This window comes from Lepidothrix coronata, unplaced genomic scaffold, assembly GCF_001604755.1.
Source record: "Lepidothrix coronata isolate B3197 unplaced genomic scaffold, Lepidothrix_coronata-1.0 Scaffold41, whole genome shotgun sequence".
Taxonomy (NCBI): domain Eukaryota; kingdom Metazoa; phylum Chordata; class Aves; order Passeriformes; family Pipridae; genus Lepidothrix; species Lepidothrix coronata.
The window spans coordinates 45620-72226 of record NW_016690221.1 but is presented as its reverse complement, the minus strand read 5'-3'; the positions used below and the strand labels follow the sequence as shown (position 1 = coordinate 72226).

At 50.5% G+C, this 26607-nt stretch overlaps 1 protein-coding gene across 3 annotated transcripts in view; it reads right to left on the bottom strand.

Annotated features, from left to right (window-relative positions):
* Positions 1-2267: 2267 nt before the first annotated feature.
* The window catches only part of LOC108496680 (importin subunit alpha-5-like), a 49478-nt gene continuing 25138 nt past the window's right edge, over positions 2268-26607 (bottom strand). For 2 of the 3 annotated variants that reach the window (XM_017813617.1, XM_017813618.1), the window contains 11 exons: positions 18258-18391; positions 9052-9165; positions 8265-8402; positions 7643-7728; positions 6461-6729; positions 5893-5975; positions 5139-5402; positions 4561-4794; positions 4054-4236; positions 3497-3646; positions 2268-2486 (listed from right to left, as the gene is read on the bottom strand). In XM_017813617.1, the coding sequence (XP_017669106.1) occupies positions 2406-2486; positions 3497-3646; positions 4054-4236; positions 4561-4794; positions 5139-5402; positions 5893-5975; positions 6461-6729; positions 7643-7728; positions 8265-8402; positions 9052-9114 (1551 nt within the window). In that variant the 5' untranslated portion in view covers positions 9115-9165; positions 18258-18391 and the 3' untranslated portion in view covers positions 2268-2405. The remainder of the gene's footprint in view (positions 2487-3496; positions 3647-4053; positions 4237-4560; positions 4795-5138; positions 5403-5892; positions 5976-6460; positions 6730-7642; positions 7729-8264; positions 8403-9051; positions 9166-18257; positions 18392-26607) is intronic. The other variant, XM_017813619.1, reaches the window with a different exon arrangement.

Genomic DNA, 26607 nt, shown 5'->3' with positions numbered 1-26607 from the left:
GGGTGGGGGGGGGGGGGTGGGGGGCCTGGGGTTGGCACAGGGTTGAATAAGGGCTCTCAAGGGTGGCACAGAGGGTGGTCAAGCACTGGCCCAGGCTGCCCAGGGCAGTGGTGGAGTCACCATCGCTGGCAACGTTCAAAGAATGAGTAGGTGTGACATTTAGGGTTTGGTGGGCTGGGGTTGTTCAGCTGAAGGTTGGACTGGACAATCTCTGAGGTCTTTTCCAGCCTTTATGGTTCTCTGACTCCAAATGCTCCCCTGGGGGCAGGACACTGGAGGCTTTAATTAGAAGAATTACCTTTTTTCACGTGTCTCTAGAGCGAGGTTGGGCTGCCCTGAGGAAGCACTGGGGGTGCAGCACAGCAGCATCTCACCCTCCCTGCTCCCAGTGGATGCCCCATCCCATCCTATTGGGAGAAGCAGGTGCCTCCAGTCCCCCAGAGCAGAGCACCAAAGCCAAAACTGCTCTCCTGGTGCCTGTGCCCCAGGCAGGAGAGCTGGGACCAGAGCAGGGCAGCTCCAGTGAGCCAGGCAAGCAGCTGCCTGCAGGTCCCATGCCCACACCACAGCAGCCTTGGTGAGCCATCAGGCACTGGTCTGGTCCCAGTCCTCCAGCTGCCAGGGCAGGCAGCAGGCACATCCCAACACTCTTCAGCAGAGGGATGTGCTCTCCTCCTCCTTGCAGCCAGGGCTGCAAGGACAATGTTCTAACTTAGGGGCACAGCAGTGGGAAGGTCCCAGGGCTCTGTGTAAGACCATCTGTCACAGGTTTATGTCCAGCACATGCAGGAGAGAAGTCAAAGAGATCTGCCATTTCTCTTTTTCTCTTGGTTTTAGGCATCAGAGCAGCAGCAAGGGACAGCCCTGCCTAGCCATGGGAAAAGCCACATGGGATGCTCCACACAATCCAAAGTCAGGGTGGTCACACAGACCCCAGCTCCGGTCTGTGTCTCCACTTACACTGAGGAAGCACCTTCCTCAGATTTGTTTTACCCAGTGAAATGTGACCATTCCCAGGTGCCACATCAGCCCTGTCAGCAGCAGGAGAGCACACACACAGCCCAGCCACCACCCTCAGCATCAATCCCCAGGCACAGAGGGTTTCTTACAGGCTCTTTTTTCAGTTGCACATTTGGGCATTGCTTTAAGTGTTTTTAAGGCCAGAGTGTTGGATGCAGGAAGCACTTTGCATTTCAGATCCTGGCATTTTAATATTAAATAAGTGATACTCAGCTCTGGCACCCACAGCTGGGGCTGCACAGCTCCTCCCAGGGCACAGAGCACAGACTTTGCTACCAACTCCCTGTTCCCTGGGTGGCCTGCAGGAGAAACACATAAATCCTCTGATGAGCAGGGCCAGGGTGGAGGAAGAGTCTCAGCTTCCTGAAGAGGAGATTTTCCCTTCAGATTAAGCTGCCTGTCACCTTACCTCCCACTGCAGCTGAGGAAGCAAAGCCCTGAGCCCACCGAGGGTCATTTTGAAGAGCCAAACCCTACAAAGCCAGGAGGGAAAACTGCCCCCTCGTCTCACACTGAGCAAAGCCTTTGAGATGCTTCAAGCCCTGTCCACCAACACTGCAGAGATGGAGTAGTGTCCAACAGCTTGTTGTGAACCCACAGCACAGAACCTTTGGACTCAAGAGCCACATCAACTCCATCCTCAGCTTCTGCTCACAGACCACAGCTGGAGGGCTTGGAGAGAGGAAGGACAAGGGGCACTGAATGCAATGGAAACCTGAAATATGGGGCCTCAGAATTAAAGGGCAGTCCAGATCAATGGGCTCCAGGCTGGTGGATGGCACTAGGGGAGCTGCAGCAGAAGTGAATCGTTCCTACTGCACCATCTGCCTCTGACAGCTTTCCTTCCAAAGGACCAGCATTTACTCAGCATCCAGACTCCGATGTCTCCATGGGCAAGTGAAGCAACACACAGCAAGGACAGTGACCCACCTTCCCCTGGCTGAGTTCCCTCTCTGCCAAAAGCATCTCCTCTTCTAGAGGTGATGGTGTCTGCAGAAGGGTGAAACCCTTCTCAGAGCTATTTCAGCTACTCCGAGTCAAGCCTAGAAGTTTCAGGACAAGGATTTGGTGGCAAGATGCTGCTCTCCAGCAGCTTTATGTACTTAGAGGACAGTTCCCACCCAGAAAACATGCCCAGGAGCTCCAACACATTTTTGCAAGGCCTTCAGATGCTACTGGAAAAAAACAGGCCATGTCATTTGCAGCAGCACCTTAAAAGTGGGGAGAAAATAATCAAAGGCAAGAGGTACAAAGCCAGAAGTGCAATTTATTGACAAGTTTCAGAAGTAAAAAGACTCAGCATCTCTGCTTCTCATGAACTGGATGTCTGAGCTCTTTCAAAGCACCTTCACCCACCAGCTCAGAGCTGTGTCATGCTTTAATCTTCAGAAGTTGAAGTCTTGCTTCTCCACTGAGAAATCATACAGCCCATCTTGGCCAGTCTGAGGCTCCAGGTCTGAGTTTTCCTGTGAGGAAAGTGATATCAATCAGCTATAGGGTCTGCATCTGAATAAACCTAAGCTTTTTTTACAGCAACTTATTGTTTTATTTTTGTTTTAAAGAGAGCTTCTTACAGCAGCTGAATAACAGAGCCCTGGGAGACCAGACCCAAGTGCTCCTGTTCCTGACAGCACACTGAAGCTGCAGTGTCCCTGCATCCCACACACAAAGGCAGCCAAGCCTATGGGCTGAGACACCAAAAGAGAAGAAAAAAAAGAGTGGCTGCAGTGGCAGAACTCACTCAAATTTAAGTGGAACAGCAACAAACCAGGACTGCTTAGGAGAGATGTTCCCCCTGGCATTCAGCCCCTCAGAAAGGTGCTGGTGTGTGGGAGAGCTTCCCCCACAGTCCCTCAACAGGGACATCCCACAGACCCTGCTCTGGGCAAAGGACTAAACCAGGCATTTGCTCCCTGCTGCAATCACATCCAGGCTGAGCCTCAGCTCCAAGATATGCCAGACCTTTAAGCCTCTTCCCTGATGTTTTCCCATCTGCAAGACTAAGGTTGGGACCAAGCATGGCATCTGTGACAGTCACTGGACTCCTGCAGCTCCTAGCTGGCGTCCCAGCCTCTTTTTCCACAGATTCATTACCACGAGAAGGGTCAAGTAATCCAAATGCAACCTAAGCACTGTTATCAGCAGAGTAGGAGGCTTCCATTCATAGTGACAAGCCAGCTCAGCTCCAAAGGAGGAAACTTCTCCACATTTGGTATTCATATCAGGAACTGCAGTAACTCCAGCTGATGCCAGTTTAAATTCCAGCAGCAAGATGCTATCAAGGCACCCATGTCTGTTGTGCAACTCACAACAACTTGGAGCTTTCACAGACCTTTAGAAGCAGCTGAAAGAAGCTGCAAGGACTACTCCAGCCATGTGGAGGTCTCCTCCAAAAGCCTATTTCAGTATCCTGTTCTTCATTCCAGTGCATAACAGCTTCAAATTTTCAGCTGAGAAACAGCAAAGGGTCACATACCTCACCAGAGAAGTATTTCTCTATGATGTTCAGGGCAGCTCTGTAGACTATGTTGTTCTCGTGGTTTTGCAAGTCTTCAATTTTCTCCAGACCATTGAGCTCCTCCAGCAGCAGACACAACTTCTCTGTCTCTCCCAGCTTCTCAGCTGCCTGTAACATCAGGAAACCAAGCAGGAAAATAGAACATTGCATCAGTAACAGGTCTGAGATGGTCTTGACTGTAATTACAACCCTGATCTACAAGTCAAAAGGATCATAGTCCCTGAATTTACAGTCCCTACCTGATGCCAGGGATATGGCTGTGGTGCCTATGGAACACCAGTCCCTGCTGGGACAACTGCAGTGGCTTGACTGCCAACCAAACCAGCTGGCAGGAGGTGAGGAGGGAATTTTAATCTTGTCAAGCCCTTTGGACAACCCAAGAACAAGCTAGACAGCATGAAAATTATCCCTCACTCCAAAAATCAACAGCCACTGTTCTAACCATGCAATGTGAGCACTTGGCTCACTCCTTGCTGCTCTTCTGGGGAAGCAATTCAAGAGATAAGAGGTCTTACCAGGAAGAGATTTGAAATGGTATCCAGGATAATCAGGATAGTTTTGCTGTCCTTGGCTGAGAGCAGGTTGAGCAGAGGTTTGAGGACCCCGGAACGGACGAGCTCCACCACCTGATCCACCGTTCCTCCAGTTGTGATGTTGGCCACTACCCACACACCCTCCTTCTGAGCCTTGAAGTCACCCTGGAAAAGCAGCACAGGGAAGGCATTCCCAAGCTTTATCATCCCTCCAGGATCAGTGTGAGGTGAGAATAGTCCTTTCCCTTGTACTCCAGCTTGGACTGACCCCCCCCTTTCCCAGTCCTTCGAGGACACCTGGCAGAGCTGCCAAGAGCAGCTCCAGGACACGTTTCCATGCAGGTGTACTGACAAGTCTGAATGCCCAGGCTGTTCCAAGGACCCCAACAGCTCTGTAACAGCCTGTTCAGGTGGCTCTTGGGGCAGAGTCCTTCACGAGTGAGGCACCACAGACCTCAGGAACCTCAGCAGAACTTCCCCATCCCTTACCTTGTCGAGCAGCTCCACCAAGGGTGGCAGTAACCTGCAGGTGATGAGCTGTTGGATCTGCTGGGAAGACCCCGCTGCAATGTTACTGAGTGTCCACGCTGCTTCCTTCTGGATCCCTGGCCTCGAGTGCCGCAGGAGACGGGGCAGGACAGCCAGGACACCGGCATTGATGGCTTCCTGGGTCTGCTGGTCTGTCCCTGTGACCACATTCCCAACGGCACGCAGAGCTGGAGTCTAGACGGGGATTAAAGGAGATGAGGAGAGGCCTTACCTCAAGGGATACATGTCAGAAAGTCCAGCAAGATCCCTCACTAAGTGCTTGATCCCTCAAACAAGGAGAGCACTGTGGGTGAGTGCTGCTTATTTACAGACCTGTCGCCCTCCTGTTTGCTCTAAGCAGCTTTGGAGTCTCTATCCAGCCTCCAGCCACAGCAAGCTGGAGCAGAGCAGTGGCCTGACAGCCCTGCAGGCTGAGGGGACAGCAGACCACAGGTGCCACAGAATAAGGAGATGTGCCTTCCCTCCCCTCAGATGTTTCTACATTAAAGGGACCATGGAGATTGCTGATTGTTCCCTACCATAACCATCAAGTTCATGCTGGCCAGGAGTTCCACCAGCCTGGGGAGAACCCCCGTGTCCACCACGATTTGGATGCGCTCGTTGGAGCTGTCAGTCAGGTAGGAGAGAGCCCAGCAGCAGTCAGTGATGATTTCCTTGTCCTCGTGCTGTATGAGGCAGATGAGGACAGGCAGTATCTTGTGCACTGCATCCAAGGGAGGGTAGGGGTTCTTGTTCCTGCAGAGGTTGGACAGTGTCCAGGTGATGTTCCTCAGGAAGCCAACCTGAAACACAAGGGAGGTATAAGATCCTCACTGCCCCTGAGAGCTTCTCAGTCCACCTGATGCCACCCTGTGAAGGTCCTTCTCCCCCAGAGACAGAAAGCAGTGGGACAGGCACCACTGCAGAAGGGCAGGGATAAGCCACCAATCTAGCAGTTTAGAGCTACCCAAAAAGCAGCAGAAGGAAGCTTGAAGGGCAAGTTCAGCCCTTCCATATGCATATGCAAGTCTGCCTTGCACCAGTTTCATCTTATTCCTGGGCTGAGATAGTCAAAGCTGGATAAAAAAGCCAAGACTGAAAGGTATCACATTGACTTGTCTGCTTGGCATCCCCAGCTTTGTGCATAGGCAGGGCCATAAAAGCAGTTTAGAGCAGGGTCTCATTCAATTATACAATTGTTAGTTGTTGTGTTTAACACAGATGACAGACCATCATTCCCCCATCACCCAAGTGATTAAGAGCTGTTAAGGCAAGAAAATGAAGGTTATTTACTGGAGTTACAGGTGACACCAGAGCCAGCAAGGGAGGAATCACATCATGATTGATAAGAAGATCTCTGTAGAGAGGACCATCCCCTGTACAGGTAAAGGGTTGGTTATTGCATCTGCCCAAGTCACAAGACAGTCAACATCAAACAGCAATCAGACCTGCAGGGCCAGGGCTGGGTGACCAGGCTCCCCCACCAGCCACACACCATTAGGCATTTCCAGGTGGAAAGGATTTACTGGGCAGGCTGGAGTGCCAGCAGGGCTGGGTGGTGGCAGACTAACCAGACACAACCCATTCTATTCTCCCTGCTGACCACATTAGGGGTTAAACCATCCCAGCAGGATGGAGTCCTGTCCTTGGCTTTGGCCAAAATCCTCTTGCAGAGCCCACACAGGATCTCAAGGGCTGCCAGGCCACACCAAGGGGCTGAAGGGTCAAGGGGGTCAATAGGGGCAGCAGCTTGGACACAAAGCTGCAGAGAGAGAGGGCTATGGTGAGGGGCAACAATATTTTATCTGTCCAGCACTGGCTTGGTCAGTGACCCTCTGCGTGCCCCCACACCTCTCCTCACCTGCAAGGTTGCCCAGAGCCCACACTGCCTGCTCACTGATGTGCATGAGTGGGGAGGACAGGAGGGAGATGAGGGCTGGGATGGCACCTCCATCCACCACGGCCCTGGCATGCTCCGAGGTGCCAGAGGCAATGTTAGTCAGTGTCCAGGCTGCCTCAAACTGCAGGGTAGCATTTTCAGCACGGCCCAGGAATTCCACCATCCTGGGGATGATCCCCAGCTGGATGATCTGACTGATGGGGGGGTCCTTCTGCCTGGACAGCATTTTCCTGCAAGAGGACACAGCGCAGCCTGCCATGAGAAACCCTGTGTGGGGCCACCACAGCACATAAACAGGTACCAGGTTGTGGCTTGCAGGGGAAGCATCACCTGCAAGAGATGACAGTTCAGCCCCCCACTCCAGCAAACCTCAGCAGAGGGGTTGCCATAGAGAGGGAAGACACAGCTAAAGATGCTGAAGCAACAGCAGGGTCTCTGTTGGAGTGCAATACCTCACACATCCTTTCAGGACCATGATAATATTCCATGCCCCCTACCTTGCAGGAGTTTGAGACTGTGATAACAATATATGCCATGTGTTCTCTTCCAGCCTGGCTTTGCCACTCCTGGGGTCAGGAGCACCAGCCAGCCCTGCACAGACCAGAGCTCAAACAGCTGGTTTTCCAGCTTAAAGACAAACATGTAATCTCTCCTGGACCCTCAGGAGTCATCCCTGCTTGCTGCCAGCTGGGTGATGGTGACACCCTGTAATCCTTCCTACAGCCAGCGCAGTGGGGACAGTCCCACTCAGCACTGACCCTTACAGAGCCAGGCTCTCCATTCCTTGGCCTGCCCAAGAACTTGGCTCTTGATTTCCTGCAGGATCCAACGTGATCCCTGGCACAGCACAGGCACAGCAAAGGGGGGCAGCACCAGGAGCCACAGCAAACCCCTCAGTTGGGTTCAACCCCACAGGTCCATGCTACAAGCACTGCCCAAGACTGTGACAGAGAGAAACGTGGCACACAGGGCACACAACAGGCCCAGCTGAGGTTCCCCAGAGCAGTTTGGGTTACCAGGCTCCTTCCCTCTTTGCCATCTCTCTAGAGAGCTCCTCAAACAGGAATAAATGCCTTTTGCCTCCAGGACCCACTACAGCTCCATGAGCCACCTCCCTCGTGGCCCAGGCAGCCAGGCACATACCTGGTGGCCTGTGTGGCCAGCAGCTGCAGTTTGGGGTTGTTCTCATTGATGCCTTCCACGATCTCCTCCAAGGACAGCTCAATAATCTGTGTCACAGGGAATGATTCACAGTCAGACGGGGAGCCGGGACTCCCTCTGGTTTAATCTCTGCAGTCAATCAGCTGTCTAGACCCGAGTCAGTCACCACTTCATATCTAAGCACTGTCTATTCTTTATGCAACACAGTTTCGAGATGAGGCAGAGAATCCACAAAAGCCTTCAAGGCAACTAATGCTTATAATCAAGCACTGAAAGAGTCCCTGACACACCATAATGGGCCTTCGAGCTCAGTAATTACCCTCGCTGTGCAGGGAGCCAGACGGGAGCTGTGCAAGCTCCCAGGGAGCCAGAGCACCAGCCTGTTCTACCTGCCATCAAGGGAGGCCAACAGGACATCATCTCCATGAAAAATAGCAAAGGCAGAGGCCAGGCAGTCTGAAACACTCCCCAGCACTGGGCATGGCAATCAGGAATGGCACCAGATACTCAACCCAGGTCACACCGGCTGGACTTGTAGTGGTCTAAGTAGGGGATGATAACTACTCCACTGATCCTGCCTAGGTGCAGAGGACCCAGCACTCACCTCATGTGTCCTGTTTTGTCCTGGAGGGACATTCTCATCCTTCACATGAAGGGACACATTTCTGCGCTTCAGGATCTGCTCATCCTTCTTGGCCTTCCTCAGCTCAACGCTCATCTCCACCCTCTGCATCCGCAGGGCCTAGAGGGGAGAGGGGCACCATCCCAACAGTCTGCATCACCCCATTCCCCAGGGAGTTCATCTTTGCAACCTTCTGCCCCACATTTCCCACAGGAGGAGTGCAGAGAGCCAGCATCTCCTCACTGTGGCCTGGAGAGTGATGTAGGATGGGACAGAGTAAACCTCTCCCTCAGTGCCTCCCAAGGACATGAACTGCTAGATGAACCGACAGCCAGTGGGGGTTTTTAAAACTAAATTTGCTGAACTTGAAAGGTAAACCATCATCTCCTCTACTGGCTTAAAGCAAGCTGACAGATCCCATGGTCTGACATCCCATACCAGCCCCCACTCCGCAGGGATAACTGCTGCAGAGAGCTCAGCAGGCTGGGGCTGAGCCACCCCCTTCCCCAGCCCAGAGTCACCCACGTCCCCCCTGCCTGTGTCACCACACTCCCTGCAGCCCAGCCAGCTCCACATCGCATCTCAAAAGCCACCTGAGCATCCCAGCTGGCAGAGCCATCCCCCTGCTCCCCCTTTGCTACCCCATACAGGTAGATTTGAAAGCCATGGGCCTTCATGAGAGTCTCCATCTGTTGGAAAGGGGAACAGGCAAACCCCAGTGGGCTCTGCCGTGGCCCAAAGGTGCTGGCACAGGCAGGTGGGTACTCACAGCTGCATCCTTGCCCTTGTTCTTGAACTTCCTCATGCGCTGCTCTTGCTTCCCAACCTCCATCTCAGCAGGGTTGAAAGAGGTGCCAGCTGAACGTCTTCACTTGCTCTTGGGCTTCAGGACAGAGCAGGGTCAGGTCACAACTGCCCAGCAGCATCCACTGGCATCCACAGAGGGGGCTGGGACCCCCCCCTCCCACCAGCAGCCTGTGCCACACATTTCCATGCCACACTCCCACCGAGGGAGATGCTGCAGGTCCCCTGCCCCAAGCTCAGTAGGATCCTCACACACTGCAGCTGAGCCACTGAACTAAATACAGGCACAAACTACCACTTAATATCAGGCTACAAAAATTACAGCTGCTGCTGTAATCCCATGAGGAAGCCAGACACAGGCTTCCCGTGGTTACAGAAACACCACCTTCCTCTGGCTCTGATCCTGGGCCTTTTAGTCTTACTTTGACACACAGCCCAAGCCTAGCAGAGCCTCTTACCTCCAGAAAGATCAGCTCAAGGACTGATTTAAGGACACAGCCACATCCAAGCTTCTCACCCCACCACACAGCCCAACCTGGCCTCCTACATCAGCACCCCAAAGTAAGGAAGACCCACAGTCACATGCAGAGGCATAAAGTGACCAAGTTCAACTGAGGAAGGAGTTCTCCTGGAAATCCAGCAGCTAGTGCAGATTACCAGGTGAGCAACATTAAATAGGGACAGGTGAAAGTCCTTTCTAAGCACCTCCTAATAAAAGCCACAGACAAGACATGAGCTGGCCTTCAGACAGCTTCTGTCAGAAAAAACAAGGCTTCCACCCAGGAGAAATGGAGATGTTTTCAGACACCATCACAGGACCCCTAAACCCAGGCTGTGCATCAACACACTCAGGGACTGATCACACACAGATGGTGCCTCCTCACCTTCCCTCCAGGCTCACAGCCAACAACTGCACCTCAGACCAGCCTCCAAGAGCTCCCTCACACCTCAGAAGTTGAAGTTTTTGGTGTTTGTTTTTGTTTTTTTTTTTTCAGGCCTCTCTCTTTCCTGTCCCAGCAACTAAGGCTGGGATGCAGCTCTTTATTCCAGTTACTCAGCTGCACAACCTCCCCAGCTCACAGAGGGGCCAGGATGAGCCACTACTTGGCTCAAACCAACACCCTCCCCCATAGCCTTAACCCTGCTCCAGCCTCCCTTCCTCTGTTTCCATAACAGAGCAGAACAGCAACACCCCAAAAAGCTTCTTCTTTTGGAGGAGCTTTCTCCACCCCCATCTCAGCAGAAGAGCAGCACAACCCACCCACTGACACCAGCCAAGCGGGAGACCCAGCACAGCCCCAAACAGCAGCCCCATCTCAGGGCACAAAGGAATAAACAACCACCCACTCCACAAGGAGGAAAGGCACTTACCACAACTCACTCTCATGCCCCACCACCCTCAACTGCCTCTTTTATTGCCCCCGTGGAGCCACGTACCCCCCCCCAGCTCCCCTCCAGGATTGGCTCTTCCCAGGACAGCCCCTGTTATCTCCACCTGCTCCCTCATCATGGCCACTGGGATGCACCTGGAGGAGGATGGATGCTGATGGCTGCCCTGGGCCACCACTTACCCCTCAAGACATCCTTCATATGCTTTGCCCACTTTGGCCTTGTTTTTGGCCAGACCCTTGGTGGGTGATGCCAACCTGTACCTGTGCAATGTCCTGTGACACTGGAGGCAGTCTGGGCGCTGCCACCCCATCGCTGTGCAGGGCACAGGCAGTCTGGGGATGCCCCTTTTTTTGTCTGGGTAGCTTGTGGGTGGTGCTGCAGGCCAGGAGAGCAACATCCTTCAGTTAGCAGGGCCCAGGACCACGGAGCCAGGGGGTAGCTGAGGGGAACAGGCTGCGGAGGTTGCAATTGAGCCAAGACAGGATTAAAAAACTTGGAGCATCATCAGGTGCTGAGCTGCTGGCTGGCACAGGCAGAAGGTGGCAAGGAGAGAAACCAAGCAGGAACCCTTTGTCTTCATGAGTCCTTTAGATTTTGGCCAGGAGCTGCTGGGCAGCTCATGTCGTGCTGCGTTCTGTGCCTGTCGCAGTCTCCATCAGTCAAGAGATTGTTTGCATTTCACAGAAAATGCTGAATTGGAAGAGATCCACAAGGATCCACAAGGATCATCCAGTCCAACCCCCAGCCCTGCACAGGACCATCCCCAAGAATCACACCCTGTGCCCCAGAGCCCCAGACACCCCTTGAGCTCTGGCAGCCTTGATGCTGTGCCCACTGCCTGGGGAGCCTGGGCAGTGCCCAAACAGCCTCTGGGGGAAGAACTGTTTCCTGAGATCCAACCTGACCCTGCCCTGACACAGCTCCAGGCCATTCCTTGAGTGCTGTCCCTGGTACCCCCAGAGCAGAGCTCAGGGCCTGCCCCTCCTCTGCCCCTGCCCAGGAAGTGGCAACTGCAGTGAGGTCTCCCCTCAGTCTCCTCTTCCCCAGCTGAACACACCAAGTGCCCTCAGTGTCCTCACACGGCTTCAAATCAAGGCCCTTCCCCATCCTCATTGCCCTCCTTTGGACACCCTCTAATGGCTTCAGATCTTCCTCATATTGTGGTGTCCAAGACTGCCACAATATTTAAGGTGAGGCTGCACCAGCTCGGAGTGGAACCACTGCAGGGCCAAGCAGGGCTTGTTTGCAGCACTGCAGGCGGTTTTGGGGATCTGAGGTGTTGAAGGCACCCTGGATCTGCACACCCTCCACTCCATCCCCCATTTAACACAGCCCTGTGAAACCCCATACAGCTCCCTGTGTGCAGAGGTGCCAGCCTGGTCCAGCCGGCAGGGAAGGGAGGAGCAGTGCTTCCCAAGTGGGTAGGGAAAACAGCTATTACAATATTTAATTAAAACCTAATTTTAAACTACGTGACATCCTCTTTCTGCGAGGGTGGTGGGGAGCACAGAAATCCCGAGCTGCAGGAAGGTGGGAGCAAGGTGGGAACAGCACCCCCCATGGGGGTCTGCACCCTGGACCCCCGCACCCTGGACCCCCACACCCTGCAGCCATGTACACAGAGCCATTTCGGACCCATTTACAGCAGTTCAGGGAACAGCTAGTTCACTGTGTGGTTATTTCCAGCATGGAAATACCTATGGAGACAGTGCAACACCTGGGCTGCTTTAAGTCGTGGATTCAAATCCTGGGGGGTCACACCAATTCGGCATTTCAAGGCAAATAAAAAGAGTTGTAGCAAGCTTTGTGTGGAAGGTGATGGGGGGAGGTTTGAGAAAAGACCTTCAGACAAATCTGTGGTTTGGAGGCGTTAAAAAGCCAGTTGTGCTAATCCTGGCTGCTGTGTTTTTAAGCTTCAAGTGCCACCGGTTGCATTATCTTGTTTCTTGGCTGCTTGAGACAGGAAAATTACATTTCAATTGCTTTTTAATTCAGCTTAATCTGGTGCAAAAGTTAGTGTGCACCCTCTAATTTTGTTTTCTGAGCGGTTTGTTTCCACTAATTCCTAATCAGCCAAGACTAAATCAAAACAGGCCTGGCTCAAGCTGAAATAGATGAGTCCTTGCAACTTTGCCAAGCAATTTAATTAAATTGGCTTAAAATCACCCCCCCCAAGATAAGTGGGGGCAGCCTCCTGCACAGGCCAACCCCCAGCTTTTGGTCCCCTGCCTGGAGAGCTCTGGTGCTGCAGGGTGGGAATGTGGAACAAGGCTGTGAGAGGTTCATCCTTATCCTGGGCTGCTCTTTTTCTCCCCACTCCTTCCATTCCCTCTCCACCTGCCAAGCACAATCAGCCCCATCCTGTTCAGTTCTCTGTCACTGCCAGCACAAGGAGGGAGAGGATGGGGAGAGAAAACCCACGTGTCAGTGGATGAACATCCCCCCTCCCTGTCGGTTGCTCCGGTCCCTGATGGCATGAGAGGTGGCACTGCCACCCACGAGCAGGCTGAGGGTGAGGGGGGTGGATCTGAACCCGTGCTGAGGACACAGGCAGATCGATATTTGGGAAAGGGAACAACCACTGGGGGGAAAAAAGTTTTGGTTTGCAGCTTAATAAGAAGGTTTCACAGCTAATGGAGAGCAAAGGAGATAAAACCCTAAATCTAAATGACAATGTCCCCTGAGCTCAGCCTAGTGTGCTCAAGCTGAAAATCCACATCATGACAGGTATGAAAAGCTGTGGTTCTAGTTCAGAGGGGTTCTTTTCACGCTGTTCTCCCACACCCTACCACCCTTCACCCCACCACTGCACCCTGGTGAGGCTCTGACTGGGGCAGACTTGAAAACACCCGTTTTAAGCCCTGAGAGAAAAACCCTGATTTTCCCTCCTCCGTTTTTTTTCATGTTTCTTGAATAGGTTCACCCTCACTGCCTCCAGAAAAGACGCCAGTCAGGAAAGGTGGCATCGGTGTGTGGCATCTCTGTGGCAGGCTGAGAGGAGGCAGGAACATCCTCCCAGGATCCACTGTGGGATGCTGCACGGGCACAGCAGCTGGTTGGAGCAGCCCCTCTGTGAGAGGAGAACCTCAGCTGGTGGACAGGGAGCAGAGGGAGGGATCCCTGCGAGCCCCCAAACTTCTGCTCTCACACAGCGTCTTCTCCGTCAGCAATAATGTAGTTCCATTAAATTAACACCAACAAATTATTTTTATCTATTAGTTACAGTAACACAGAGGAAATATCCATGTGGGCTCCTGAAACAGCTGATGATGTAACTGCTGGTGGGTTATAGGATCATCCTGAGTTGGAAGGGACCCACAGTCCAACTCCTGGCCCTGCACGGGACACCCCCTGTCCTGTCCAAACACTCTGGCAGCCTTGGGGCCGTGCCCACTGCCCTGGGGAGCCTGTTCAGTGCCCAACCACCCTCTGGGGGAAGAACCTTTTCCTAATATCCAACCTAACCCTCCCGACACAGCTTCATGCCTTCACGGATGTGGGGCACTCCCAAGTGTGGCAGGGATGGGGCCTGGAAATTCCTCCTTTTTCAGTTGGGATCCACCCTCCTGGCACACAGTGCCAAGTCCCCAGCCTGCACCGGTCCCTCCTGGAGCAGCAGACACCAGGCAGCCCGTGCCCTCCCCACGGCCAGGAACCAGCTCCGTGTCGGTGCTGCTGTTGGAGCAGGAGCCGGGGGCGGGGGTTGGGATGTGGGAGCTGCTTTGTGCTTTGTCACAGGGTGAGTGACAGCCCCGGGCCGTCACAGTCGGTCTAATCAGGACATGCAGAAGGTGCGAGAAGGGATTTATTGTTATCCCTGCCTTACTGCTGAGCCAGAGGCAAAGCCGAGCACTGCAGCTGGATTTTCTGAGGCTCAAGGTGCAGCTTGTTGTTTCCTCTAATTTTGTGTAGCTGCCTCAAAAATGAGGTCCTGCTTTTCTCCTCCTCTGGTTTTCTCCCACTCCCCTGATTTTCTCTCCGTGCTCCTCTGCAGCTGGGAGCCATGGAGATGTCAGTTCACTGAATCATACAGAATCACAGAATGGTTTGGGTTGGAAGGGATCTTAAAAGACCAACCAGTTCCACCCCTTGCCATGGGCAGGGACACCTTCCACTAGACCAGGTTGTTCCAAGCCCCATCCAACCTGGCCTTGGACACTTCCAAGGATGGGGAAGCCACAGCTTCTCTGGGCAACCTGTGCCATTGTCTCAGCACCCTCAAAGGGAGGAATTTCTCCCCAACATCCCATCTAATCCCATCCTCTGTCAGTGGGAAGCCATTCTCCTTGTCCTGTCACTCCATGCCCCTATCCAAAGTCCCTCTCCAGCTCTCTTGGACCCCCTTTAGGGACTGGAAGGGGCTGTAAGGTCTCCCCAGAGCCTTCTCTTCTCTAGGCTGAAAATCCCCCAGCTCTCCCAGCCTGGCTCCCCAGGACAGAAAAGAATGAGGAAGAACAAAAGGAGGAGGAGGAAAGAAGTACAGTTTTCCATCAGTTTGGTGGAAACAGCTCCTGCTGTGGCCATGGGACCAACTCTGGTGCTTTTCAAGGCAAAGTGTTCTTTAGTACCTTTTTCCAGCCAAGAAGGGGGATCACTCTGAGATGTAGGTGATGAAAAACAAAAAGAGTCACATTGATATTGTACAGAAGATATCTATATTTATTGATAAGGAAGCCTGGAAGAGTTGGGAATTCCCTGGGAACTAAGGCAAAGGGAATGTCTGTGCAGGAAGACAGTAGTGTAACACCAACTGATTATCTCATCAGCTGGGCTAGAGTCGGTGGGAGCCTCAGGAAGGAGAACAGCAGCAGGGCTGAGTGTGAGCTGTGGGAGCTCATTCCCACTGTCCAAAGGCAGCTGTTAATGTCCATTCGGCTGCACTGTAAGCGGATGCCCCAGAAAACCAGGACAGCCCTGGAGTGCCTGTAACTCCACACCAGGCTGAACGTTAAGGAACTAATTTTAACTTCTGAGCATCCTCCTTTCTGCCAGCCACGAAGGGATTAGAGTAACAGTTTTTGAAATTACTTAAAAATAACATCAGACTTAATCATAGCTATTTATTAAATCCATTATCCTCTGTCAGTTATGGGACACTGAGTCAGCTGTGGAAACTATAATCACCTGTGGCCAAAAACCTCACTTTTCTTTTTTTTTTTTCCTAAAGGGCCCCAGTAATAATTATTCTTTTAGTCCTTGAATCTGTAACTCAAGGAACTGAAACAGAGAAATCTATGGTGAATTTGGAGATAAGGCACAACAGTGATGGAGAAACCTTGGAATTACTCAAAAAACCCACATAATTTTGTATAAATCATGCATGGCCTTGCTCCACAGCACCTAGAAGGAAAAAGGCTCTCTAAAGGAGTGGAATACCTTGTAAATCATGCAGGGAAGAGAAAACCCATGAAAACACCAGAAAATCCACATAAATCATGGGGTCTTGAGCCTCTGGATGCCTCTTTGCTGTCAGGGAATCCATGTGCAGCTTAATTAGACAAGGAGATGAGCTTTCCTGCTGCCAGACGGATGCTCACCTTGCTCCAGCGCCCCTGATTATCACAGCTGAGGACAGCACTTCAACAGAAATTAGTGTCTTTGTTTAAAATGTGTATTTAGGGGCCTTCCTTTGAAAGCCATGCTCAGAAAATGCTAAAAAGAGGATTCAACATGCATATTCCACCTGATCATAGGAGTTGAAGATAATTTTTGCTAAGCCTGGAGGTGATGTTCATCTCTGAGCTGCTTCACATCTCACACACACAGGCACTGATTTGGTAATGAGCTTCCCACTGACAGAGGGCAGGGTTAGACGGGGTACTGGGGAGAAATCCTTCCCTGTGAGGGTGGGGAGGCCCTGGCACAGGTTGCCCAGAGAAGCTGTGGCTGCCCCTGGATCCCTGGAAGTGTTCAAGGTCAGGCTGGACTGGGCTTGGAGCATCCTTGTCCAGTGGAAGGTGTCCCTGCCCATGGCAGGGGGTGGAACTGGTTGGTCTTTTAAGGTCCCTCCCAACCCAAACCATTTCATGTTTATGTGATTCTACAATTCCTTGCACTGAGTGCTGTGATTGAAAATGTGAGCACTGAAAAGTTGGACACCAGGAAGACAGACTTGAACTCTGCTTTCCTGTGTGTGTGCCCTTCCCTGTAGAGTTTTTGATCACATAATTGCACAGACTGTCTCCTGCAGGATCTGTGACTCACTGAGCACCTGGTGGGATTTGAAAGTCCCTGGCATTGTCCCCATCAGACCCTCTGTGCCTCACGAACAGCGATGTGCCCTTGTTTGGTTAGAGCCTGGTCCTGTCTCCGTACAGACAACACCCCCTTCAGCCCTCACAGGAATACACTGATCCTCCCCAAGCAAGAACAGACAACAGCTGAGAATGAGGATGCAGCTTTCATTATTTTTTAAATGACTAATAAATGCAAAAACATCTTGCTGTCTCCTGGGGCAGATCTTTATATAACCCTGTGATCCTTCAGCAGGGCTTTCCGATCCGGATTCCGTTCCTCCCCAGACCACCAGGGATCAGTTTGCTGCTGATGCTGAAATGCAACCCTGAAATGCAGCATCCAAACTGAATTCCTTGTTATTCCAAGGCTTGCCACTTCAGCACAACGGCTGAGGCTCTACAGCAAGCTGTCAAAAGTGGGTTTGTACCCCCTGTTCCTCTCCTTGCCCTCCTCCATTTACAAGCTCCTTTTTTAATTGGGAATATCACTATGGACACCTGGGCTGCTGTGTTTAGCCTGGTATCCCTGGCAGCACCGAGGGAGAGACCAGAGCCTTTCTTACATGTGGTCTGTATTATATAGGGGGACATTCAGGATATATGGAGGAAATTCTTCCCTGTGAGGGTGGGGAGGCCCTGGCACAGGTTGCCCAGAGAAGCTGTGGCTGCCCCATCCCTGGAAGTGTCCAAGACCAGGTGGGACGGGGCTTGGAGCATCCTTGTCCTGTGGAAGGTGTCCCTGCCTATGGCAGGGGGGTGGAACAAGATGAGCTTTAAGGTCCCTTCCAACCCAAACCATTCCGTGATTCTATATGGGCTGCTCTGCCCCTTATCTGAAGACCATTTTCCAATCTGAATCATGGTTATGCTTCCCATCCCTTCAGGCAAGAGGGCTGGACTCTCAGTCTCACTTTAACATGATGAAGGAATCTGTGTCAGGGCAAGAAACTGAGCCCACACCAAAGGCAAACATCCTGCTCAGACAACTCCCTCCCGTGACCCGCTGTCTGCAGAGCCTGCTGTGCGCTGCTATCGGGACACGTCACTCCACAATCTCTCCTTCATTCTCTGAGGGAACCTTCCAAAACCCCCTTCCCAGATAATATAATCTGTGGCTGGGTGAACCAGCTGCAGCCCAGCCCAGGCTGTTGCAGCAGGAGCTACAGCGCAGTGATGTGCTGGAGCAGGCCAGGATGGGGCCTGGGCTCTGGAGACTGCAATGGCACACCATTAAACTCATCCAGAGGCATTCTAGGAAGCAGAAAGCAATTTGGCTGAGTCCTGGCTGTTGCTGATCTGTCCATGGGCTTAGTAAGCCAACAGCTATTTCAGGTTTGCCATTTTGCCCTGTGTCCCTTCATGGGGAGATCCGATTGCTGCCTTTGCAGCCCACGTGGTCAAAACATTGATTTATTCACATTACACATGAGCAAACAGGTCAGAACCCATTACTTATTTGATGCATTTCACGTCCTTCTCTAAGATGTTTGGCTGAGAAATGTTTACAGTCTTCATTCACAGATTTAAGGTTTGAAATAATTACCTGAAAAAGCCCAGAAAATACGACTTGCTCCGCATAGATTCCTGAGGAGTTAATCACAGTTCCCAGCGTTCAGGACTCAGGCTGGTCATGGTTTCTGTGGTATTATTCTGCTCCTGACGGGACATGCTGAGTTCCTAGAATCAGATTTTCAGGGTGAATAGTCAGTTACAAATTCAAGAGGTGGGTGTAACACGAACTCTCTAATTTTCACCTCAAAGCAGTTGTTTATCTGAATCTTCCTGCTTGGAAACTCTATCCCAAGTGTATTCACCCACAACACCCACAATGGCAATACTGGCAGGGTAACCACATCCCAAACGCTCCAGCTGAGGCAAATATAGCAGGGAAATACCTAAAGCAGATACAGGAGCTGTTGTCTTTCATGTCTTTCAGGGCAGTTCATACCCACCAAGTAACCAAAATGCCCAAGAGGGTAACACAACAACAGCTTTATCCTCTCTGCTTGCAGCAAACACACAGAATTTGTTTGTCTTAAACATGAATTATTTTAAAATGAAACTTTAATTCCATCAGTACTGTGGCTGCTTCTGCCAAGGGTTCAGTCTGAGGTTTGCCTGCCAAAGATCAGCTCCGAGGAAATGTGCTGTTCCACCTTGGCAAGAAGCACATGGCCAAAAAGGTGATTTTGAATGGAAATTTCTTTATATTGTCTTTCTAATTCAGCCTCTTGTCCCTACTCTCCAGCAGCTGAGTTCATAGAACACCCTACAAGGCAAGACAAGAAGAAATCCCCACCAAACAAAGTATTATCTAACCTCTCTGGAGGGATCAAAGCTTCCCAATCAGGCTCCCAGCATCACTGGACTTACAGATAAGGAATGTGTGGTCTCTTTTAAGATGTAATTGCTGGCTCAGGCCCTTTGGATGGCTCTGACAGAGCCTGTCCAGCCCTTGCAAACACAATTCCAGGATCTTGGGTTTAACCTGGCAGGTACCTGCTGTGTGTGATGGCTGGGAAGAGGTGTGGGATGGAGAGCAGGAAGGGCCATGTGGCAGAAATGACAAGCAGAGGCAGAAGGAGAAAAGGGTGATGCCTGCAGGTGTATGTGGAACCCATCTGGATTTATATTCACTGTGTTTTATAACAGGTAGGCTTGAATTCACATGTATTTTAACCATAAGTTTATTGAATCCCATGTGATTTTGTGGAATTTCAGAGTTGTTAACTCACCCCCAGCTGTTGGCATGGCCTTACCCCTTCCTTGACCTTTGGGAATACATTCACACTCAGCTTTTAAAAACATACACAATCTCTGGGAACCTAAACAGCACAACTGAAGGCTGCCTTCAGAGAAGCTGAGCACCAGTCACTCCTTCTGGCTTCAGACTGAAAGGCCAGAGCAAAACAGACTTTTTGTAGGTACTTTGAGTGCCAAAAGACAGGCTGACACTGAGTGAACAACTCTGAAGCTGTGAGTTGTTGTCACGCCCTGCCTCAGTTTCCCCAGCTTGGAAAGGACGGTGAGGCAAAAAGAATGGAAAGTTCCATAAAAACCTGAGACCTGCACCCAAGAAACTGTCTGATGCCAGGATGAACTATTTTGTCACCTGCACTCATCTTTTGTAGCTGTTTGGTTTAATGTTTCATAGCTCTGTTTCGGAGACCACGTCAGTCCTTGTGTTTGAGGGAGGTGACAGGTTAATTACAGACCTGAGCCAAGCCTCAAATATACATTGCAAATCCAGGCATCTAAACCCAGCCTGTCTACAGATTCAGTTGTGTAGATTCAGAGGGGAAATGATTGCTGAGCTGTTCCTTTCCTTATCTCTGCCTGATCAAAGAGGAAATGGACACAGGACATTTCTCCTTCCTGCTTTCCGGGTGAAATTCATCCCAGAGCAGCAGATTGCAGCTGGCAGTGTTACACCAGGATCTTTTTGAGCCGTGAAACCAGTTTCCAAAGGTGCAGCACTGCTGCCTTGGAGTCCTTGCACACACATATTTTTAGACCATCAAGGTTTTCAGGAGGATGGTGGAGAAATGAGATCCCCAGAAGAACCAGTGCCATCAGTGCCTCCAACCAGTGCCCAGCTGACTTCAGCCCAAGCAGTGGCTTCTAAGCCAGGTTCTGGTGGCCAGAATTCCCCTTCCCAGCCCAGGGGCTTCTCCCTCTCTCCCCAGAGCGACTCCTGAGCAGGCTGTGAGTCACAAGCCTGGTGCTCAGCATCGCTTGGGGCTGCAGAGGTGGGACAGAGAGCAGCCCTCGCCTGGGCAGTGTGTCCAGACAAAGCCACAGCACAGCCCCTGCTCCCTTTAATCATGGGAGTGATGAAATCAGCTTCTCCTCTGCGGGGAGCAGCGGGTTGGGCAGGTAGGGCAGGTCCCCGGGAGGCACATCTTTGGGTGCTGGACACGCTGCTCACCAGCAGCAGCTTGGCTGTCGCCTTGACAACATTAAAGCTGGTTCAGATGTGTGGGTGGGGGAAGGAAAACTGCCTGGAGTGTGGGACACAGACTGCTCCCAACACGGAACGCGTCCCAAAAAATGCAAAGCCTTGGGACATGAGTCATGTCCTTGAACTCCCTTGCTCCCTCCCGTGGAATGGCTTTGCCACAGGTGTGCACTCAGGTTGTGACAAGGGAGAAAACCACCGAGGGCCATGGGAAGTGGATGTGCCATGGGCTCTCCTGGTAGTTTTTGATGGCTGAGGACAGGAGCTGATGAACCAGGTCCTCCCTTTCAGTCTTCCAGTATCAGCTCCTACCCAAGCCCCTTTTCCCTGCCTGTCTGTCACTTGTTAAAGCAAATGGCAAACCACCAGAATGTTTGGGTTTTCTGCTTTTCTCTGCCCTCTCTTCAAATAAATTCCCTGCATTTCTTTTTCCCCGTTCATAAAACAGAGGGGGATCTTGATTTGTGGCTGCAATGAACCCACACTCACACAGAGCTCTGGGGGCTCACAGGTGGTCTGGAAATGGGAATAAATAGCAGTGGGAGGAATAATCACAGTGTTGGCAGAGAGCATGGAGATTCCTGAGAGAGCAGCCTCAGGGATCCTGAGCCAGGTGGGATTTCCCAGCACTTTATTTCCTGCAGCCTGCAAAACCAAAATGTAGTAGAAAAGTGTTTTATCTGGGTAAAATATTGTGAAGAGCAAGTTCTCCAAATAAAAAAAGAGAAATAAGCACCAATGATCAGGGAGGGAGACCTGGTTTTTTTTCTCATGATAGGAATGAGGAATGTTGTTTGGTATCAAATAGAAAGAATCCCTCCATGCTGATGGCAGCTTTTAAGACTGAGAGCAGTCTCCTCTCCTTTCTTTTTCTTTTTCTTTTTCTTTTTCTTTTTCTTTTTGTTCTTTTTCTTTTCCTTTTTTTTTGTTTTTCACCCCCCCTCCCGACTCCACTATGGGGGTCAGTAAAACAATTCTGAATTTGAAGACATAAATAGCAGCTACATTTGGCCTCGCAGCAAAAATCCTGTTATTCAAGCCTTGTGGGATTCCTTCGGTGGCTTCCTATTCCTCCTTCCAGCTTCCTCACCGCCAGACCTCTGGATTGTCAAGCCCCAGCCTGTCCCTCTGCGCCTGTTTCCTCCTCCTCCTCAACTTCTCCCCCCAAGCTGTCCCTATCCCACACACATTCCTAGCCTGTCTTATGCTGCCCTCTATCCTTGGAATAACCTTCCTCCTCCTCCAAGCAATAAACCTCACTCCTCTTTCCCAGCTTTCTGCCTGCAGACCTCATCGTTGTCCAACCATTCCCCCGTGGGTCTCTCAATCCTGGAATATCCCAAAATCTCTTTTCTAGAAGACTGAAGGACTGAGCACAGCAATACAGTTTGCATTTGCTGTTCCTTCTTGGAACCGGGATTAGCCAAATCCACCCGCCTGCCCCAAATCCACACGGCTGGACCCCTGTGGAGAGCCTTTGGCAGGGCTAAACCTGAATGGAATTGCTGCTCACAGCAGTAATTCGGCTTTTTGTGGGAGCTGACTGACAGAAAATGTATTTACTGGGTTGCTTTGGATGGTGAGAAGTCGTCGAGCTCAAGTTGTGCTCAAAGCCCAAGGCTTCAGTGTTGAGCATCCTGCTGGTGCTGACTTGTGTCTGATTTTTGCAGGAATCCCTGGAAGATCAAGTCATCCAGGTGAATCCTCTGCTGGAGACCCTTAATGATGCTAAAACTAGGGGGAAGAACAATTCTTCCCATATTTTAAATACCAGCCCTTCACTGGTAGGTCACTGTAGATCATACAAAGATCTTCCCTCAAGAAAAAATACACCCAAAAAATATCTTCACATGCTTCCTCAAGCAGCAAAGTTAATTTCTGTTTACTTCACATTTCCCACGAAGCATTATTGGTTCCCATTTTCTTAAACTGAGTTGGTCAGTCAGTTTTGTTTTGCCTTCCTATTTATAGATGTCAAGTTCTTGTATGTCAAATAAAAAACCAGTTTTGATCAACCCCAAATCAATGCCCTTTCAACTGATCGCTGCTGCAGTGATTCGAAATGCAGATTATTTTTAATTTTGCAGATCTTTTTTGCAGATTGATTTTGAAATTGTCAGTTTAAATGTAAAACATCGGGGTTTTCAACTGCACTCTCATTCCTGTTTCTGTGTGCTACATACTTCTGCCATATGCTGCAGAGAAAGGAGGATTTCTTTAAGCTCTAATACAGAATCCAAGAAGAAAGAGGGTTTTTTATAGATCTGATCTTTGAAAAGATTAAATTTCCTCTCACTGACTTGCAAATTTGCCCCTACAGGCAACGCTGTCTGTCCCTGATGAACGCGCAGAACCTCTCAGCTACTTTCTGTTTTCCTACAGATATTGCAATCTTGATTAACAGACTCATCTTTTATTTTCTCATCTAGGGCAAATTTATCTGAATTCACTGTGGTGGCACAGCCAAGCTGGCTGGGACTAACACTGGGAGTTGTAAGTAAGCAGATAATTCTCTATATTAACTTTGCTTGGGGTTTTCTCTTGTGTTGAATGGACCCTGTTCTGATTAAATCAGACACGTGAAAATCTGAAATGAATTTTTGAACTGGAGGGATCTGCACTGCTGTAAATGAAACCAAACCCTGTCCCTTCTTCCACAGTGAAGTTACACAGTGTATTAGATGATGACAAATTTATTTCCTCTCTCTTTAGCTGCCCGTGAGACTCTGAGCACACATAAAGGGCACTGCGCCTCCCCCAAAAGCTGTACACTTTTCATTCTACAGTTATATTGCAACCATTGCTAACACTCATCAGCACAAAACCATAATTGTCTTGCAACCAAGACCCCAAAAATAGCTCTCCAGGGAAGGTTCATTGTTCTGTGCTTGCACACGTGCATGCAAGACTAAATTGAGAGCCACAAATCCCAGCTCTCAAGGTAAAAAGACCCCACCTCATTTCCTGACTTAAGCCCTTCAGGACACAGAAAAAGGAGAGAGGAAACATATGGACCACTTATTCTTTAATGTGGGATTGTCTGCATCCCTCCTACTTTCAACTCATCCCAGATTTGCATCACACTCAGGGACCATATGTTGGATTTGCCTCTCTGGACAGTTCGAGGCCAAGGCAAGTTCAGTTTGTTTACTGGAAGGTTTCAGCCTCTTCCAGCCTGGCCCAGAGAGCCAAGGCATGGCCAGACCTTCCCTGGGTGGGCAGCAGCACTGGCCAAGGTCCTCCTGCATTTGGATGGAGCTCTGAGGGCAGAGGGGACTGTGAGTCCTCCCTGAGGTCACTTGGACTAACTGAGATTGACAATAAAGGTGGTTTGAGTCAACCAAAACTTGTCTGCAGAACTCACACGATGCCATTCCCAGCAGAGCCATGTGGAGAGGGGACTTCAGCCCAGAGGAAATGGTGAAAATGCCCAGGCAGGACTGCCAGCAAGTTCTGGTGATTTGGTATCCCTTTGGTGATTTTGGAATGAAGTGATGTGGTCAGGTCTAGAGGAGGATGGGTTTTATGGAGACCAGAAGCCAAACTAAGCATGTTAGAGCAGGACAGAAGACACGGACAGGGCGATTACAGGGTACCAGCCACTTTTCCAAAAGGGCAGTGTAAGGACACGTTTCACAGGACAATCTTACAAACCATGCACTGGTAATTCAGAGGATGCTCAGAAACAGGATGAGTTACTCTGGAGAGCTGCTCCTGAACCCAGCAATGACAGAACTGAACAAGCAACGGCACGTCCCTCCTGCCTCCATTTCACGAATTGCCAAAATATCTCTACTAAAACTTGTGCCAGTGGGAATGTTGTGAAGGTTAGAGGCATGTTCTGAGAGCAGCACTGAAGGATGCTGTGGTTCTTGCTGCACTCACAGGACTGCCAAACACATTGGTGAAATACTGGCTTCACTGATATCAAAACCAAAACTCTCATTGACATCGACAGGGCTGTGACTTTTCAATTTTTGGCTGCTGCCAACACTTGGATGTGTTCCCCTCTGTGTTCCAGGTCTGGAGAAGTCATGTGCCATTTCCCAGGAAGCAGCTAAAAGATATTATATCTTCCTTGAACTTACTCATATGGCACTTTGTGTGTGTTATTCACTCCCTTTAGTGCACAAATCCCTGCTCAATCCTCTGTTTCTAGGATAAGAAACCTACACACCAGAGCTGTGCTTGGCCAGAGACTGAAATAGGTTCTCTGCAGTGGGGGGTTGTTACTAATTATCCAGGAAGAAGAGGATTGCTAGTGACTTTTCCTTAGGCAGGTCAGAGTGAGAAAGGAAAGCTGTCTTCCCTTATCTTCATCAATGCATGGTGAGATCCCCCTTGATGTGGCAGGGCTGCCACTAAGGTAAAAATGATCATTTTTAAACTGAAGTGTTGAGCTGCTTCATGCCAATTGCTTACATCTCCTCAGGACAGGGAAGACAGCCTGGACAAGCCTTTCAATACTGTTGAAAAGGTTTGGGTGTTCAATCCCACTGACTTTGACGTGGCTGCTACGGCAAAATCTCCTGGGTAGCCTAAGCAACTCATCCCACAAAAGGTTTTTTTTCTTAAGCCATACACTCAAGACGTGCTCAGGAATGGAAATCTAGAAGAACACTCAGTCTCCAACCCAAAAGCTTGTGTTGTGCCTTGATTGGACCGATGGTAATTGGCGTAATCACCTCTTGGTCCTTCTCCTGCTGCAGAAAGTGCTGCTTGTGCCAATCCTAATTGTTACCTCTGGGTTACATCAAAGTGTGGTCACAGCAAAGAACACAGATGATGGAAGAGCTACTTCTCACTAATGGAAGTGTGGAGGAACATCAGTGAGAGTGGAAACACAGCAAACAGGATGCTGCCCCCCTGGCCTAAGCTTCCCCTAGGAATAAAATTCAGCTTCTTCAACCTGAGGATAAATAAGCCACTCGGGAGCAGCTGGGATAGCCTAAAGACTTGTTCAATTGTCCGTGAGCTGAAGCCTGAATGTAAAATATCTGCTCCAAAGCAAACGAGCTTGACGTGGGAGTTTCTGGTTAACATTCAATGGCCTGGGGTTTGCAGGACTTCAAACGAGCTGTTACAGGGTTTGTTTGAAGCCTCAAAACTGACAGATCTGAAAGCTGTGGCAGAGACCACGGGTTAAAACCTGCTCATCTCGCATACATATGTAATCTCAAGAAGCAGCTTTTGTGAGAGGAAGACTTGACCCTTTGTCTGGTTTTGACACACATTTTCCTTTTTAATATCATTTTGAAGAGTATCTGTTACTGAGAAGAGCTTATTGGGAATATCTGCTGGCTCCTGAGACTATTACTATAAGCAGGACTTGAGCTACAGAGAGATCAAACAGTCTCCAGCTGCTGAACTTCCAGTGCCCTTTCCAGCAGCTGTTGGTATTTTACAGCTCCCAGGATTTGTCCATTGCAAACAAGCCTTTTGTACAAAGCAAAGATGATTTTCATAGCCACAAAGACAGGCAGTCTCAAATCATGGCTCACAAGTAAGACACTGCAAAGTTCTCTGGAATTCTGCTCTGGGCAGGATGGGACAGCAAAGCACAGTGCTGGTCTGATGGAACCTGGCTGGGCAAACCTCAGAGGGCTGGAAAATGATTTTAGATGTTTGGCACTATGGGCTGGCTTCCAGCTTATGGTGCAGATTAAGAATTGCCTTGGGTGGGCCTGTGTCCCTTCTGTCCTGTCCCCTTTGATGTCCTGGGCTCTGGTCCAGAAGAGATCTGTGGCTACAACTGACTTGGATGCACTTGGGCACGAAGCAGTTCAAGCAGAAGCCAAGGAGGAGCAGGCAGAGGTGGACAAAACAGAGGTGGGTTGAGATCTCATACGTGGTGACAGCAAACCAGGACAAAGCCAGTGTGCCACGAGCTCAGCCAGTTCACTGAGATTGAAAAAGCTGCTAAAACCAGGCTCTT